This window comes from Gorilla gorilla, chromosome 15, assembly GCF_029281585.2.
Source record: "Gorilla gorilla gorilla isolate KB3781 chromosome 15, NHGRI_mGorGor1-v2.1_pri, whole genome shotgun sequence".
NCBI classification, from domain to species: Eukaryota; Metazoa; Chordata; class Mammalia; order Primates; family Hominidae; genus Gorilla; species Gorilla gorilla.
This window is the reverse complement of record NC_073239.2, coordinates 96,574,148-96,589,967: the sequence shown is the minus strand read 5'-3', so window position 1 is coordinate 96,589,967 and position 15,820 is coordinate 96,574,148. Positions and strand designations below refer to the sequence as shown.

At 39.0% G+C, this 15,820-nt stretch overlaps 1 protein-coding gene across 41 annotated transcripts in view; it reads right to left on the bottom strand.

Moving 5' to 3' along the window:
- The window catches only part of NRXN3 (neurexin 3), a 1,705,132-nt gene that overhangs the window by 151,477 nt on the left and 1,537,835 nt on the right, over positions 1–15,820 (bottom strand). For all 41 annotated transcript variants that reach the window (XR_010130801.1, XR_010130802.1, XR_010130803.1 and 38 more), the window contains one exon: positions 14,896–15,203. Coding sequence is in view for 38 of the 41 variants with exons in the window: in XM_055361100.2 (XP_055217075.1) it covers positions 14,896–15,203 (308 nt within the window). In the remaining 3 variants the exon portion in view is untranslated. The remainder of the gene's footprint in view (positions 1–14,895; positions 15,204–15,820) is intronic.

The following is a 15,820-nucleotide window of genomic DNA, read 5'->3' as shown; positions in this document are numbered from 1 at the left end:
GAAATAACGGAGTCCTGTCGGTTTATCTTGTGAGGTCTTTTGTAGTTGTTGGCTGTAGCACTGATGGGTGGCTAGAAAAATAAGCTAACGAGATAACGAGGGTATTCATTAACAAAGAGTTACAGGAAAACAGAAATAGTCATAACAGTAGAATGTTTTGTCAGAGGTAGAAATATAGTCTGTTATTTTTCACTGCTGTATCCTCAGTCTCTAGAACAGTGTCTGGCACATTCTATGCAGCTGGTGAATAGTTGTGGAACAAGTCAGTTCATGTATGATCTTACATTGTTTTCAATAGGTGATATTACAAAGTCATAATAACAAACTCTGAACATTTATTTAATCGAAATGTGATAGAATTTTACTGGGAAACTGGAAGGTAAAAAAGTGTGTGTGGGTTGTAGGGCAGGGAGAGCATGAGAAAGCTCAACTTTTACTTCCAGAAGCAGAAGTCATTAGTTAATATGTAAAACTGAAAAAGTCAAGAAATAGAAATGCAAGCATACTGCTAGAACTATGAAGGGAAATGTCTGAAAAGGATATAAAAGGGTTACCAGTATAGAGCAGGACTTTAGGGCAAGGTTAGAAAGATACTACTGTTTTTCTTTTGTTATTGTTGTTTTCTTATTTTAAGTCTCACGATGCTATCTTCAGCTGCGTTTTCAGAAAACAAAGTCTGGGGCCCGGTATCGTGTTTGGGAAGTTTGGGGAGAGTGACATCAGAGTCTGGGCAGAAGGGGGAGGTGAACATTCATGCAATAGAGACCTCAGCTGGCCTTAGGAAACTCTCTAGCTAAAAGGCCCTTCCCAGTTATCCAGTCTTGAGACAATGGGCTGAGTCTTGATAGATCCCCCCAGCTCCATCATCCATCATTAATTGGATATGGGCCACCCTTCACCATCATTATCTGGATATGGGCCACCCTTCAGGAAGGGGCTTGACCTTGGGCAAGGTGGCTTCAATAGTCAAAGGCAGTTCTTGGTGAAGGATTTAGCCAACAGCCAGCACTCTGGCAGCTAAAGTGATGCCTTTTCCCCAAAGGGGATATCTAGGCACAGTTCAAGGTTTTAAATTATGTGGCTGTATTACTTAGGCCAACCACAGTGGCTCACACGTCTAATCCCAGCACTACAACGCAGGAGGATCACTTGAGCCCAGGAGTTTGAGACCAGCCTGGGAAATAAAGTAAGACCTCATCTCTATAAATAAATATATAAATAATAAATAAATAGAAATATATATACATATATACACTAAAAATAAACTATGTGAATATATTGTTTAGATAAAAATAAATTAAAATGTGAAATTACCTATTGTTTACATTTTTTATAAAGTGGTTGAGCAATTTGCCCCTGGACATAGAGCTTTGAGCAATGAAACTAGTACTTGAAACCAGAATGGCCCATCTCTGAAGCTCATCTGGTTGTGTGGGGCTCAATCTCTGAGATTCTTCCAATATAAACATTCCATAAAACTATAATCTCAAACCAACACAAGAAGATATTTGCCATAAACATTGCAAATTTAGTCTCCAGGACCAAAATATGTTTCAATCACTTTATTGTAACTTGCTTTACGGTTTCCATCTTTTTTAGTCAAAACATATATTGTTTACATTTGAAATTTGGTCTTTTTTGAATAGAAATTAAAGACCCTATTCTTGGAATAGACCTCTGTAAATATAGATGGCTGCTGCCTTTGCAACTGTACTAGCCAATCAGCATGCTAAAGTTTTTGTAAAAAACTGGGCTGCAAGTGAGTCCGCTGGTAGTCTGAAAATATTTAAGAACAGTACCAGACTGTGTGTTCCTTTAAAGCAGAAAAATTTCTATTTCATTCTTTATTTCTCCAAAGTCTTGCACTTATGAGACACCCAATGTTTGTGGAATAGAAAATGTTCTCCATAAGAAAAGAGGGTTTTTGTCTGTTTACTGATGTTTTTCAAGTGCCCAGGACAGTACTTAGCCCATACTAGGCACTCAAATAACTCAAATATTTGTTAATGAAATTCAAAATCAAACTAAAATTGAAGTAACATGGGGGCACCTCAGTTATATATCTCATGTCCTCATAAACTGGACTGTGGAAGTATACAGCATTTTTGAAATCAGATCATAGTACTCCTTGTCTAGGCTAATGAATTTGCCATTTTATCAGTAGACACATGTGTTACAATAGCACTCTTATTGTGGTCCCAACTTCCCAACTAAGACCACTGCTGTGCAGTCTTCTTAAATGACAGAGCCAGAAATCATTTAGCAGTCACCCTTTCTTTGAATGAGAAACAGGAGAGAATCAGACACTGTGGTTTATACAACACATAAATAGATTTTTATTATTTTTTTTAAAGTAGCCCTTTCAAAAGCTTGAAATCAACCAGGATATGGAGGTAATTATATTAAGAGTGTTACAGAGCAACAAAATTATTCTGTTTTTTGCATAAGTGGTCAGGGATATAATTTGCATAAGTTATATCACATTGATTCTAGCAGACAGAGACTCAATAAAGGCAAAAGAACACATGCAAAAATAAATCCCTAGGGAAAAAAATCAGAAGCCACAGATGGAGGCATCTATTATTTTTGACTTTAAATGGAAAACAACAGCAATAATAAAACAAACAAACCCCCAAATAAAGGACAACAATCATAACAAAAACCCCATCCAGGTTAATTCTCTTTCATAAAAACTGTCTATTTCTCTCTTTGTCCTTGTTCATTTCTCCCTCATAAAACCTGCTTTCAAATGTCATCCCCTCCCCCTTGCCAATAGATCAAGCATTCTCTAACAGGATAGATAGGGTAGTAAGGAACTAATAATGATAATAATAATAATGAGAAATGGCCTCAGAGATATATTTCATGCATCTTCCTCTCTCCTTGTCTGTCTTCAGTGGAATAGCTTCCCAGCCAGTGGGGCATTAATCATGAGAACAGCAGCCCCGAGATAAAGGCTGGGTGAAATTTCATTGTGCATTATAGTGTGAGTTGTGGGTGCATGAATATGTGTATCTCTCAGTATCCAGGAGGAGAAAGTGGAGAGGCAGAGCAGAAAAATCTGTCATTTTATACATTTATACTGCTTAAGATGGTCAGGACTGGTTCCCCATTGTTACTGTGGATTAAAATCATTCACATCCTTCTGCTTCCATTGGAGGTCACCTCTCAGAAAGGGGGATAAATATTATGACAAGTTAAATTTTACCTATGTTTTTTTCCATCTGCCTTGGGGGTAACAAGTTAAATTTTACCTATGTTTTTTTTCCATCTGCCTTGGGGGTATGCAGTAAAGTAAGGGACAGGAAGAAGGGGCATCTGAAACCCGGAGCAGCATTGTCTGATGGGATACAGTTTTCTCTGCTAATCCTTAGTGGGGTATCCACCCTTTCACTTACATAATACTTTGGGTTAACAAAATTTCCTGTCTTGAAGAGAACTGAGCTAAGTTTGGGAAGACCATTTGGAAGAAATAGGTAAACAGATACCATGATTACTCAGCAAGGAACTGTAAATATTTCCTAGAGCCTTGCTCTATACTCTATAGTGAGGTACACATATCTGCAGCATGAGATCATCTGGGAGCTTGTTAGAAGTGCACGATCTGAGCTACCACCCCAGACGTGAATTAAAATCTGTGCTTAATAAGATTACCCAGGTGATCTGTATACACACATTAAAGTTTAAGAAGCACTGTTCTCCATAGTGCAAGCAAACACACGAGCATCCTCCCTCTCTCCCTGTCTCTCTCTCTCACACACACACACACATAATAAGATGGGGCCAGAGATATAAGAGGTTGCATTATACACACAAGTCAATCAAATTCCCATCAAGTAATTCTCTCAGTGACTGCTAGCCACCACAGACGTGGTGTGCATTTATTTCCCCAATCATTTTATTTCCCCAATTATTTCATCCATGAATGATGAGGAAATCAAGGAGAACCTTACAATCACCATTTAGCTAACAGAACAAGCTCTCTAGACAACCCAAGGCATTAATTAGAAGGTTTCAAAAGGCAAGGCTGTCATAACAGCCTCAGTGTGTTTCTAATTTTTACAATCATTCAAACATGCACCAGAAAGGTATGAAACCACATCCCACCCCTCCCACCACCTTGTCATAGACATAATGGAAATATCCGCCTTGATGCCTGGCAAGTGACGATTGCTGCTTGAAGTCGTTTTCCTATTATATATAAATAGAACATCATATATTTTCAGAAAAAAAAAAAAACAATTCTTACCTCAGTTTAAACTGAAACCATTGGCTTTTTTTTTTTGGATGATTCAAGAGACATTTATCAAGTACAGTCATTCCCCAGCGTCTGTGGGGGATTGATTGGTTCCAGGACCTCCCATGGATGCCAAAATCCTCAAGTCCTCAATATAAAATGGCATAGTATTTGCATGTAACCTATACACATCTTCCAGCGCATTTTAAATCATCTCTAAGTTACTTACAATGTCTAGTACAATGTAAATGCTAGGTAAATAGTTGTTATACTGTATTGTTTAGGGAATAATAAGAAAAAAGTCTGTACGTGTTCAGTACAGACACAATTTTTTAAAAATATTTTTGATCCACAGTTGGTTGAATGCAGATGCAATCCCACATATGCAGAGGGCCATCTATAATCTACCTTTTACATAGAAGTGGTCATTGTGATGTCTCATCCAACAGCTTTCAGCAAAGACGGGAGATATAGAAAAAATATTATTTATATTACGATTTTAATTATATCAAAGATATTTTATTCATCTCTCTCAACCTAAGCCATACAAATCCATGAAATGGGCATGTAATTCTTACAGCAATAATTACAGAGCATCTCTGCTGTCTTCCTCTCCTTCTCAATTTTTCCTTTCTTTTACTTCTTCTAATTCATTGTTCCCTACATTTAACTGTCCCTGTGTGTGTGTGTCCAAGACACTATGCTAGATAATGTTAAAATAAAACTTTCTTTTCTGAGGGAAGAGCATAGGCCCAAGGAAGCTAATTGCCATATCAGAGACCACAAACTAGCAACAGAATAAAAAAGAAAATATAGTTGCAATACTGGTTTATCAGCTGAGACCAGATTATAATCCCATTTAAGACAGGATTATAATCCCATTTAAGACAGCAGCAATAATAATCTTTGAGCCCCACCCTTTTAAGCCCTTGACTTATATTATCTTAATCTACCCTTGAAGTTGGAAATCATCCCCATATTTCAGATAATAAAAAAGCATAGCTCCACAAAGGACCCTGGCCAAAATTCTACAGCTAGAAATGAAGGTCTGCCTAGAGTCATGGTTTTAAGAACTTCTCCAGTCACGAGCTAAGTCTTCTGATGCCTGCTTCAATGCACTTTCCTCCGTACCCGCCTGCTTCCTCCTAACTCCCTTTGCCTACTTTGTAAATAAATTATATTGGCCCCCACTGCCTCTTCACTCTGATGATAAGCATTTACTCAACTTACTTTCATTTGTTTAACACATTTATTTTTCTTCAACTGATATTTTTGAGCCCTGCTTTGTGGCAGGCACCATTCAAGGCTCTAAATGTCCAATGATGAGCAACATAGCTATTGTTCCTTCTCTCAATCATCAATGTTCTTTCAAATTATCACTAAAAATGGGTGAATATGGGGCTAGTCAAATTATAGGGTTTCAGACATGAATAAATGGTGCTCACACAATATACTCGGCCATTAGACCAATGTTGGGGACCAGCCTCAGCACCACCCGTAGGGTACCCGAAGTCCGGTGGCGACAAACGAATGAGAATAGACAGGTTAAGAGTGCATAAAGAGTGGAGTGCCGGGGGCCAAGTGTAAAATGGAGGCTGCAAAGGCGCCAAGCTCTGGTCTCCACACTATTTGTTGAGTACAATCACTTAGCTCTAAGAAACAGATGTTCAGGGGTGAAACGGTGAAAGGGGGGCAGTGTGTCATACACCTAATCTATAGCAATGGCAGTTTAGGTAAATTTTCTTTGTGCTGAAGCAGCATAAAATTAACTACTGATTTATTCTTTAATTTATCGGAGAGCAGCTGGGGGGAGTGGGCCTCACTAGGAGCCAGCATATCTGGCCACATTTCAATGCTTCAAAGGAGAGTCTTTCTCCTTTGAACACAGTGTTTACAGATAAGAGAGCAGATCTCGCTCTGAGCCTGGGAACATGATGGCATTTAGGAGGCTTTCCTTCTCAGAGGCCTCTTGTGGCTTTCAACAACTTATTGTCCCATATTTTTATGGCCAGTTTATGCAGGCACCCTACAAGCCCTTTTCTCAACAGACCAAAAAAAAAAAAAAAGGCAGTAACTAAAAGCAGGTAGGAGGCTCCTAAAATCTACCCAAACACATAGAAAAAAAGTAAAAAAGCCTCAAGTTAATTTTCCATCCTTACCAAGTAATTTTTATTTGCATATATTTGAAAGTGGGTTTTAGGAGAATTATTAAGGATTAAGTTATTTGGAAAGGAAGAAGAAGAAACTGGAAAGGGAAAGGTGGGTGATATTACATTTCCAAAAGTGATTTGAAAACTATATGTGCTAGAATTAGCCCTTGCTTCTGGCTGAGCAACAAGACTGGAAGCTAACAAAAATAATCTTACATACCAGAGACAAGGAGATATCTCTGGGACTCCTTATTCCTGGAGCAAAGATCCAAGAGCAGCAAAACCAGTGATGCCTACCCTCACTGGTGAGCCTCATGAGGGAGTGGGTCCTGGGAAACAGGGGCTTGGATTCAGCCTGTAAATATTGTGTGGGCTGTGGACTCCCTGAGAAGGTACTGGTGGATGGTTGACTATTTATACCTTTCAACCAACATTGACCGCGTATTACTCTGTGCTCGCTACTGTTCTAGGCACTGTGCTATTTGAGTGCCTAAAATAAAGATCTTGCCATCCTAGAACTCACAATCTACTAAATAGGGACAATAAACAAATAAATGTGAGCTATAATGTCAGGCAGTGATAAGTGCTATGAGAGGTAACAAAACAGGAAAAGGCGATAGAGTGTTGTATTTTACAGATGGTCAAGGAGGTCCTTTCTGGAAGGTGCAATATAAGCGGAAACCTGGGTGAAGTGAGGGAGTGAGTACTGTGAATAGCAGGGAAGGGCTGTTGCAGGCAGAGAAAATGGCAGATGAAAAGGCACAGGCATGCTTGGCACATTCAGGCAGGGCTGAGAAGATTGAATGAGACACTCGCTTAAGGTGTAAGATTTAATGGGGGTTTGCTAAAACTTTGTTTTCAAGATCAATCATATTTTACTGAAATATTTTTAAATCAATATTAATGCAGGAAAAAATCTGCAAAAGCAAAAAGTCAAATATCAATTTTAAGATGAAAATCTAAGCTTGCAATTGCATAATCCTGCCTCACCGGTTTCACCCTTCATCTGGCTCTGTGTTCAAGAAGGATCAAGACCTGTGTGATTGGAGCAACGTGGTGGAAAATATGGTCAGAGCAATAGGAAGGAGGAGAACCATATGCCACACAGCAAGGATTTTGGCTTTAGATTTGGCTAAAGAGTCTGTTAGATAATTAGAAAAACCACCCTGAGGTTTAAAAACACTCAGGGACCTCCACCCGTGGGTAGCCAAGAGCTGACCCCACTTCCCTCCCAGCTGTTCAGATGCCTAGAAATAAGAGCCAGCACTTTATTAGTAGTTCTGGTGGAAATTCCATCCTGTAAATACTACACCCTAATTGGAAGGGCATCTCTATGAATTCTCCTGGGAGCTTTCACACTTCCAGCCTGTCTGCCATCAGGACCCTTTCATCGACTAGACCTAGTTTTGGAAAGCACCTGTTCCATCCACCAAAATTACGTATTAAAAGAAGGATGAAAACAAACTACACTGCACTCTTTTCACTTGCCTATTTGTACTGCCAACATCTAAGTCTTTAAGAGGAAGGTAAACTCATCAAGCTCCCTTTTCTGTTGTTGTTAGAACTGTGCAGTTCCAGAGAGTAAATGTCACCAGAGAATCTTACCAGGCAACAAGTAAATTAGAGTGCAATTTCTCTCCCCCCAAATTATTCTCTAAGAGGGAAAAAGAAAGTACCTGCGTAAGGGTAAGGAGAAGACAGAAGATATTTCTTGGCTGGCAGCTAAAGTCTAATTAGACTGACAAATCTTCAGCGCCTTCTCCAGTTATGAGGCTTGGCAGGAAAAGAACAAACCCTGGAGCCTCACATTATGTAAGGCTGTTAATCAATAGTAGTTGAGCCCTGATCCTAAAAATAAACTTCCCCCGGAGGCTCTGTTGTCTAGTGGTAAAAGCAAGGAGATGAAAACTGTGTAGATTCCTTATCTCATTTCTCTCAAGCTGGTGGCAGCAGGAAAAAGGTGGAAGGACCCAGAGGGGATAATTCTTTGGGTAAGTATAACCAGTTTTGATACAGTGTGATCTACATCCTGCTATAGCACAGTATTTGGGGATAAGGTGGATCTATCTTGTCTCCCAGTGCAAGGCAGTTTGATTATTTGAAGACCTGGAGAATATCTGAGGTTCTAGTCTGGGCCTCGAAGTGCCATTGATAACAACATGCTGTAAATCTGTGTGTCATCGTAGAACCATGTGATGTTGCTAATATTTAACCATTTTGATCTACAAAAATAGTGGTTTCATACACTTCAACCTAATAGAATAGTCTATGTGTTGTAACTGTTCAGCAAAGCCAATTCCCACTCCAGAATATGAAAAAGCCTGCCGTAGCAATCTCTCCTGATTGATGAGCTTGGGGCTCTGATTCAATCTGGGGCCCCTAGAAGAACTCACAATCCAGGTCCTTGTGAGTTTGTATGAGTATAAACAAAACTGTTCCTGGGCTTATCCAGCCCCACAGGAAGGCTAAGCTCTAGGGAGATCTGTGAGTTCTGGGAGAGTCCCTTAGGTTGAAGTGGTTTCCTTATGTGAAAATTTTTACTGAAAAGTTATGGGGTGCTTTTCACACATGATTGCACTTTACTATTTACAAGGAGCCTACGGGAAAGGTACTGTAAGGCCACTTTTACAGACAGTAAAACTGAGGCTTAGAGAGGCTAATCACCTGCCCAGAGATATACAGTAATATGGTTTGGCTCTGTGTCCCTACGCAAATCTCATCTCAAATTATAATCCGCCCATGTAGAGGGAGGGACCTGGTGGGAGGGGGGATCAGGGGGGCAGTTTCCCTACTCTCCTTTCTCTCTCCGGCCACCATGATTATAAGTTTCCTGAGGCCTCTCCAGGCATACGGAACTGTGAGTCAATTAAACCTCTTTTCTTTATAAATTACTTAGTCTCAGGTAGTTTTTTATAGCAGTGTGAGAACAGACTTATACATACAGCTAAGCAACTGGAAAAACCTGGAGTCCAACTCAGAAACTCTGATGCAAAAGCCCACACTCTTCAACACACTGAAACTCTACCCAGAACAGACATTGCGCAGGATCAACATTTTTTTCTTTGTTTTGTAATCATCAGTATCAAGGCTGAAGCATGCTTCTTACTGTCTCCAGTCTGACATTGAAAAGCTAAGAGTACTTTGCCTATAAGAATTTTTACAAAACAAGAGAAATTGTGGCTTCCTTCTGGAATTTGCAAAAGTGGTTCACATTCAACCACCAAGTTTGTGAAGCTTGAGATGAGAATGAAATCTCACAAACCTCTTAAGTCTTTCATTTTGACTATTTATAAGGATAGTTCCAATCCATGCTGAGCATTGTGATTGTCTGGCAATTTTCAGGCAGCAGTGGCCAATGTCAAGGTGACTTTACCAATGCCCGACACAGAAAAAGTATGTCATGATCAGTATCCTGCAAATAGTTTATAAATGATTCCAAATGGCGATTTGCACAGAACACACTGAGCTTTTTATTTTTTTTTTCTGCTGATAACTCAGGACGGAGGCATAAGGTAAAAGAATATACTTTAGTGGTAAAAGACTTGTTTCTCACTTTTTCCTTCTATCCTGAAGGAAGACCAATGAATTTGAGTGTAGACTGAGTTGAACTTTTCTATTTTAGAAGCTGACCTGTCAGCACCATAATAATTGCCCACCAATATTGGAGTCAGTTGTAGAGGAAGTGTTTGTGCAATTATTGGGGCATTCCTGGTAGTAAGATACACAGGGAACCCAATTCAGAATTCAGTTTACCCCTCTGGGCCCTCTCCCACTTGGCAAAGTTTCAGGCCAAGACTTTGATTCTGGACCCCTTGCTACTCACAAACTCCCTCTTATGCATTCTCTGTTCTACTTGGACTTGGCTGTCTCTCCCAGACATTATAAAGACATTATAATCTCTGCTTTTAACAACTTAGCTTCTGGCTGACATTTGACCAACCAGGAATATGTTCCTCTCACCACCTGTCCAATTGTGCTCTTTTTACAACAAGGCCTAGTAGAATGAGTGCATGAGATCCAGTCAAGCCACACCATGCAACACTTGCCATCCCCAACACAAAGAGCCATTCATGAGTCACTACTTCATATTGATAGCTCATGTCAAACCCTCTTGCCCTATTTAGATTGTAAATTCCACGATGGTAAGGAATCTGGATTTGTCTTCTTTGCAACCCTAAAAGACATGTGGATAGACAGAACATATTTTCAAAGACTCATAGAACTCTAAGTTGGTTTAAAATAAAACAGAAATTTAAAGATGGGTAGTGAGGTGTCAGAGAAGTCTGTTCCTGAGATCATAGAAATTTTGATTTGCCAGGACTAATTTCAGCCCCTAAATTCTGCTTGGATCCACCTTCAAATCTCTATTTCCCCCAAACTTCCTAGCCCCTACTCTAAACTATAGCCACTACTATCGGTAGTCACAGCCCCATTTTCTGAGGCAGATATTTGCCTGAGAGGATCTTGATTTAATACACCAATTGTGGGAAACAGAATATAATAATAATGGTTAAAACGCATGCAGTCTTACTCTGAATGGTACGCTTATTTTAAGCATTTTACTTATATCAACTCAGTTATCCTTATGACAATCATATAACATAGCCACTAGAAGTATACCACCCTCCCTACTTTATAATATGGTAGCCTTAGTAATGTGGTAGACTTAGGTTGGTTGCAAATTATTGCTACTCCTCCTCCTATTGAGAAGTGATATTTATGTCTCCTCCTCTGAAACTGGGAAAGCTCTGTGACTGTTTAGACTAATAGCATATTGTACAAGTGACACTGCCAGTTACCTAGCCCAGGCTATATAAAAGTGGCACCCTCTACTTCCTGCCCCTGGAAGTACTCTCTCTGGAAGCCCTGAGCCTCTATAAACACAGCCCATCTGCTTTGCTAGAGAAACCACAAGGAGAATCCCAGAGAATACATAGAGAGGGAAAAGTGCCCTGCTGAGTCCCATCTTCCCAGTTAATCCAGCAAAGCACAAGGTATGTAAATAAAGCCAGACCCTCCAGGCAAAGTCAGCCACTGAGTGAACACAATCATCTCTCTAGATGGCACAGAAGAATTGCCTTGCTGAACTGTGCCCAAATTTCTGTCTCACAGAATTTTGAGATCTAATGACATAATTGTTTTAAACCACGAAGTTATGGGAAAGTTTGTTTCATATAAATAATTAACTAGAACTTACATGACTTGTCTGGGGTCATGTAAGCTAATATGAGGATGAACAAAGTTTTAAACCCAGCTAATCTAGCTCCAAGTACGTGCACTGAATCACTATGCTATAGCCTTACTACTGAAAAATACAACAAATTTGGCCAGAGCACCCTGATCACTGTGGAGGAAACACTTTCCTCAAGCTATGCTACCTTCCATTGTGAAATGACTCTAAAGTAGGTAATAAAGCCTGTCTTGTTTCTGATGTATTCAGTAAATATTTACTGAGCACCTATGAAGTACCAGGCCTTTACTTGAGAATTATCACTCACACACCTGCTTTCTCAATGCACATCTTAAATTTTTTAAAATTCAATAGAGTACCTAGAGCTATCCTTCTCAATGTAGGATCAAGACCTGATGCTTGGGCATGATTGCTATGAGTAAATTAACATCAGCCAGGTTATTCACAGATAGTTCTACACTCTTACCTGTAACAAAATGGAATCAGAAAGATCAAAGCACCAATTACTTCTAAGAGGCTATAACACTAGACAGACATACCAACTCAAAAACTACTTGTTCACATTCACACACAGTTAAGAGCAGCACTGAAAGCACTTTACAGTTTTCCTTTGATCTGAAATCAACACTAACTCAGGTTGACCAGAAAAGAACTCTTGAAAGGATGTTTTCTTTGCTTATGCTTTAAGAAAGAACTAGAGGATTTTTGAACAGACAGGTTTTTATACTGGTGGACTCACATGCTTATTTTCTTTCTCCTAGAGGAGTCTCATCTTAGGAAACCTTTGCTTTGACAATGTTATTAAATTTAGCAAAAGAGGACAGAACAGTGGTATCATTTGGAAAATGTTCTATGTATGATTTCACATATAGATAAACAAGTGAATAATGGGCCTGGTGAATATGAAATCCAGTCTTCCCTACCTTTTTTTCCCCACTCACTTCTGAAATATCTCCCAGAGATCAGAACTTTATGAATCCTCCTCATCTAAGAAAAGTAGTGGGGTCACATAGGCATATTAATGCTTCCGGGACTGACCTTCCTTACCTGCAGTCTCTAGAGTCTGGGAATTGTCCTAAACTTTGAATAGAATCCAATAGTTGTTGGGTCCCCAGTCCTAACATAGGTTTGATGTGATCAACAAAATGTGTTTAAGACCAGACTAGGCTTGAAGATGAGGCTTTTAAGTTTTTAGTGGAGCACAGGGCAGAGTTCTGATGACTAGTGATCAAGAACAAAAAAGATTTCCAAAACCCTTGGCAGAAAGTTATTTCCTCTAGTTAGTCTTCCAAAAAATTCAGGGCTTTTAAAATCCCTCATCGCAGTCTAATCAATTCTTGTAGGTTATTGGCTTTCCTCCAAGAGGATGTACTTACCCTTAAAACCAAAGAGTCTCAACAGGTTTATAACTCATTTTTGTAGACTTGGTAGAAGTAAAAGGAAAAGCATGTAGATGTAGTTCGATAATTACTGGACTTAAAGAAACACATGCCAGAGAGAGGCTATTGGAGAAGGCATTCCCAGTTGTTCATCTCCTCTAAAATGGCCATAGGTTCTATAATGTTTAGAGTTATAATCACTAGCAAGATTTTGTATCTTGTACCCTACTTTTCTTCCAAAGTTCTGACTTTCTTAATTTGCAGAAAGAGTTCAGGAACTCACCCAGTTTATTCCCATTTATGTATGTGCTACAGGAGGGAAAGCCAAAAAACCAATAATTACTACGGCTTGGTTCCCGAATCCCCGTGTAACATTAAATCATCTCAAGGTCAGTGAAAATTTGGCCTTAAAAAGAACTACAGGACCAGCCATTCCTATGAAGAAAAAGCCATTTGCTTCTCTGCTTCCCACAGAGTTAGCAGAATACGTTCTGACAGAAACAAAACAAGTCTGCCAAGACCTGTGCAGACAGAACTATCCTTTCACCAACAATAAATAGATCTGCTCTTGAGCTAGAGAGAGTCATAATAGAAATATATATTGCCTTTTATCTTCTTTTCAGTGAGTAGAGCAAGGTGTCAGGAGTTATTGGTTTAATATCAGTAGAGAAGAGCTATTTTTTTTCTCGTGAGCATGTGTGTAAGTATGCAGGTAATAGCATGTGTGACGGTAACAGTACTATGCTAACCAGGTTTTTAGAAGCCTTTTGAAAACGATAAAATTGCCCTTATGACACTGTCAGCATATATAACTCCAAATTGTTACTGTGGAGCCATGTAAAGAGCTGTCTGGATAGTTCTGCTCAAGGAAAAGGAAAAAGGAAGGCAAAAGATAATACACTTACCATTACCTAGCTCACGTACATTTAATTCTGAAAAATGGGAACACATAGGTGGTATAATTGATTATTGACTTTAAGTTAACCACGTCCATTGGAGTCAATGTAAAGGTGATGTTAAAGACACAACTGAGCTCCTGGATAATGTCTTAAAACAAAGAAGCAAACAGGACAAGTGCTAATCTACTGATTTTTCTATAAACACTAACTAGGATAGGGGTAAGTAATTGTCGCAGAAGCGATTGGAATGTCTCATGGTATGCCAGAGCATTTAAGGCTAATAATTCAGTTAACCTCCTACCCCCTACTAACTAGATTTATGAAATGCCAAGGGAGTCAGCAAAGTTTTAAGCTTAGTTTGGATATAATTACTTTCAAGTGGAAAAAAAATTGCCACAAAAACAAGGACTTCCGGTATAGCTAAACTCAAACCTTCAAATTTTCTACTGTAATTAGTATCTTGATCAAATATAAGGAAAACAAAATGGGCACAAACCTGACACATGATTAATCAGGATTTGATAATAAACATAAAGACTGCATTTTACAAGGAGTAGTTGCACTTCTAACTTTAACTGCCCTTGATTTAATGGTGCCCATTGACCTCAATAATGAACGATTCATGTTATAGCAAAGCCATCTGGAGAATGTGAATGAAATTGAACTAGGATATAGCTTTTCATATGATAACAAATGTTCCTTCCCTTCCTTTCCCTTTCTGTTATTTGAAAAGGTAATAAAATTAAAGGAGAGAGTATTTCATACTGAAAGTGTAGTCCATTGCTCGTTTTGAATAACAGCTTTACCATTTCAGTGATAAATACAATAAGAATAACAACCCCGGAGTGCCACAGACTTTTATGACTTCTTTAGCAATGACTTCACCTTTCTCTTCTCCTGGATCTCATTACTATGAGTATCTGCCAGCATCCTTCTTACATAGTAATTCAAACTCTTTAGCTACATAAAGCAATGACCATGATAACAATGTTTCAAAGATAAAAATACAGACGCAATTAATACTTGGAAAAAGGCCTACCTGAATGCTGGCTGTAGAGCGATTCTTACGGGTTGTGGTAGTCGCCATTGTAGTAGTGGTTTCCATGACAGTAGTAGACATTTCTGGTGGCATGGAGGTCGTCTGTGTTGTTCCCAAAATCGATGGGACTTCTCCAACCAGCCGAACACTTCCATTGATTTTAATATTGGGGTTGTTCTCAGCCGCCATGTTCAGTACTTTCAAACCATCATAATAGAGCCCAGAGAGTTGGCCTTGGAAGAGGCGTCCTTTGTCCTTTCCACCAATGGCTATTTGCGCCTGAGTGTTGAAGATGGTTAACTGCCGGCCTAGTGGGTTGGGTGGAGGAAACATTATTATTCTCATACGTTTTCCTTGTTTGCCTTACCTGGTCTGAATGGACCAGGCATCATAACAGGCTTCCTTGAGCAATTGAAGGGGAGGAAAAAATAGACAACAAAACCTCAGTACTGACGTTAGCAAGTAACATTTCATTATGGTTATCTCTTCCACTGTCTAGCTGAAAATCTTTGATAACTTGAACAATCAAGTCTCTATTCCTTCATAGTGAGGAAGAAGAAATCTTGGTTCAATGATAAGAAGTATTACGGTCTTCTTGGGTATATAATTGTGGATGACAAGAAAGAAACACTCAAATCAGGTGATGACCAGAATAAATTACAGATACCTACTGCATTAATTTTTAAAGCTACGAAGTAAAATAATGAGAATGAAAAGAATTAAATATGGCCAAAAAAACTCAGTGAGGTGACTCAGAAAACTAAATTTAAAAACCAGGTCTGATAATTAAATTAGCTGAAATTAAATTTCAGTTAAGAGACTTGGATTCATTGCATACTTGTAAAAATGAACTACTAGTCACCAAACATATCATTTCTAGTCACCAAACGTATCATTTCCTATAAATCTTCATAGGGCATAATAT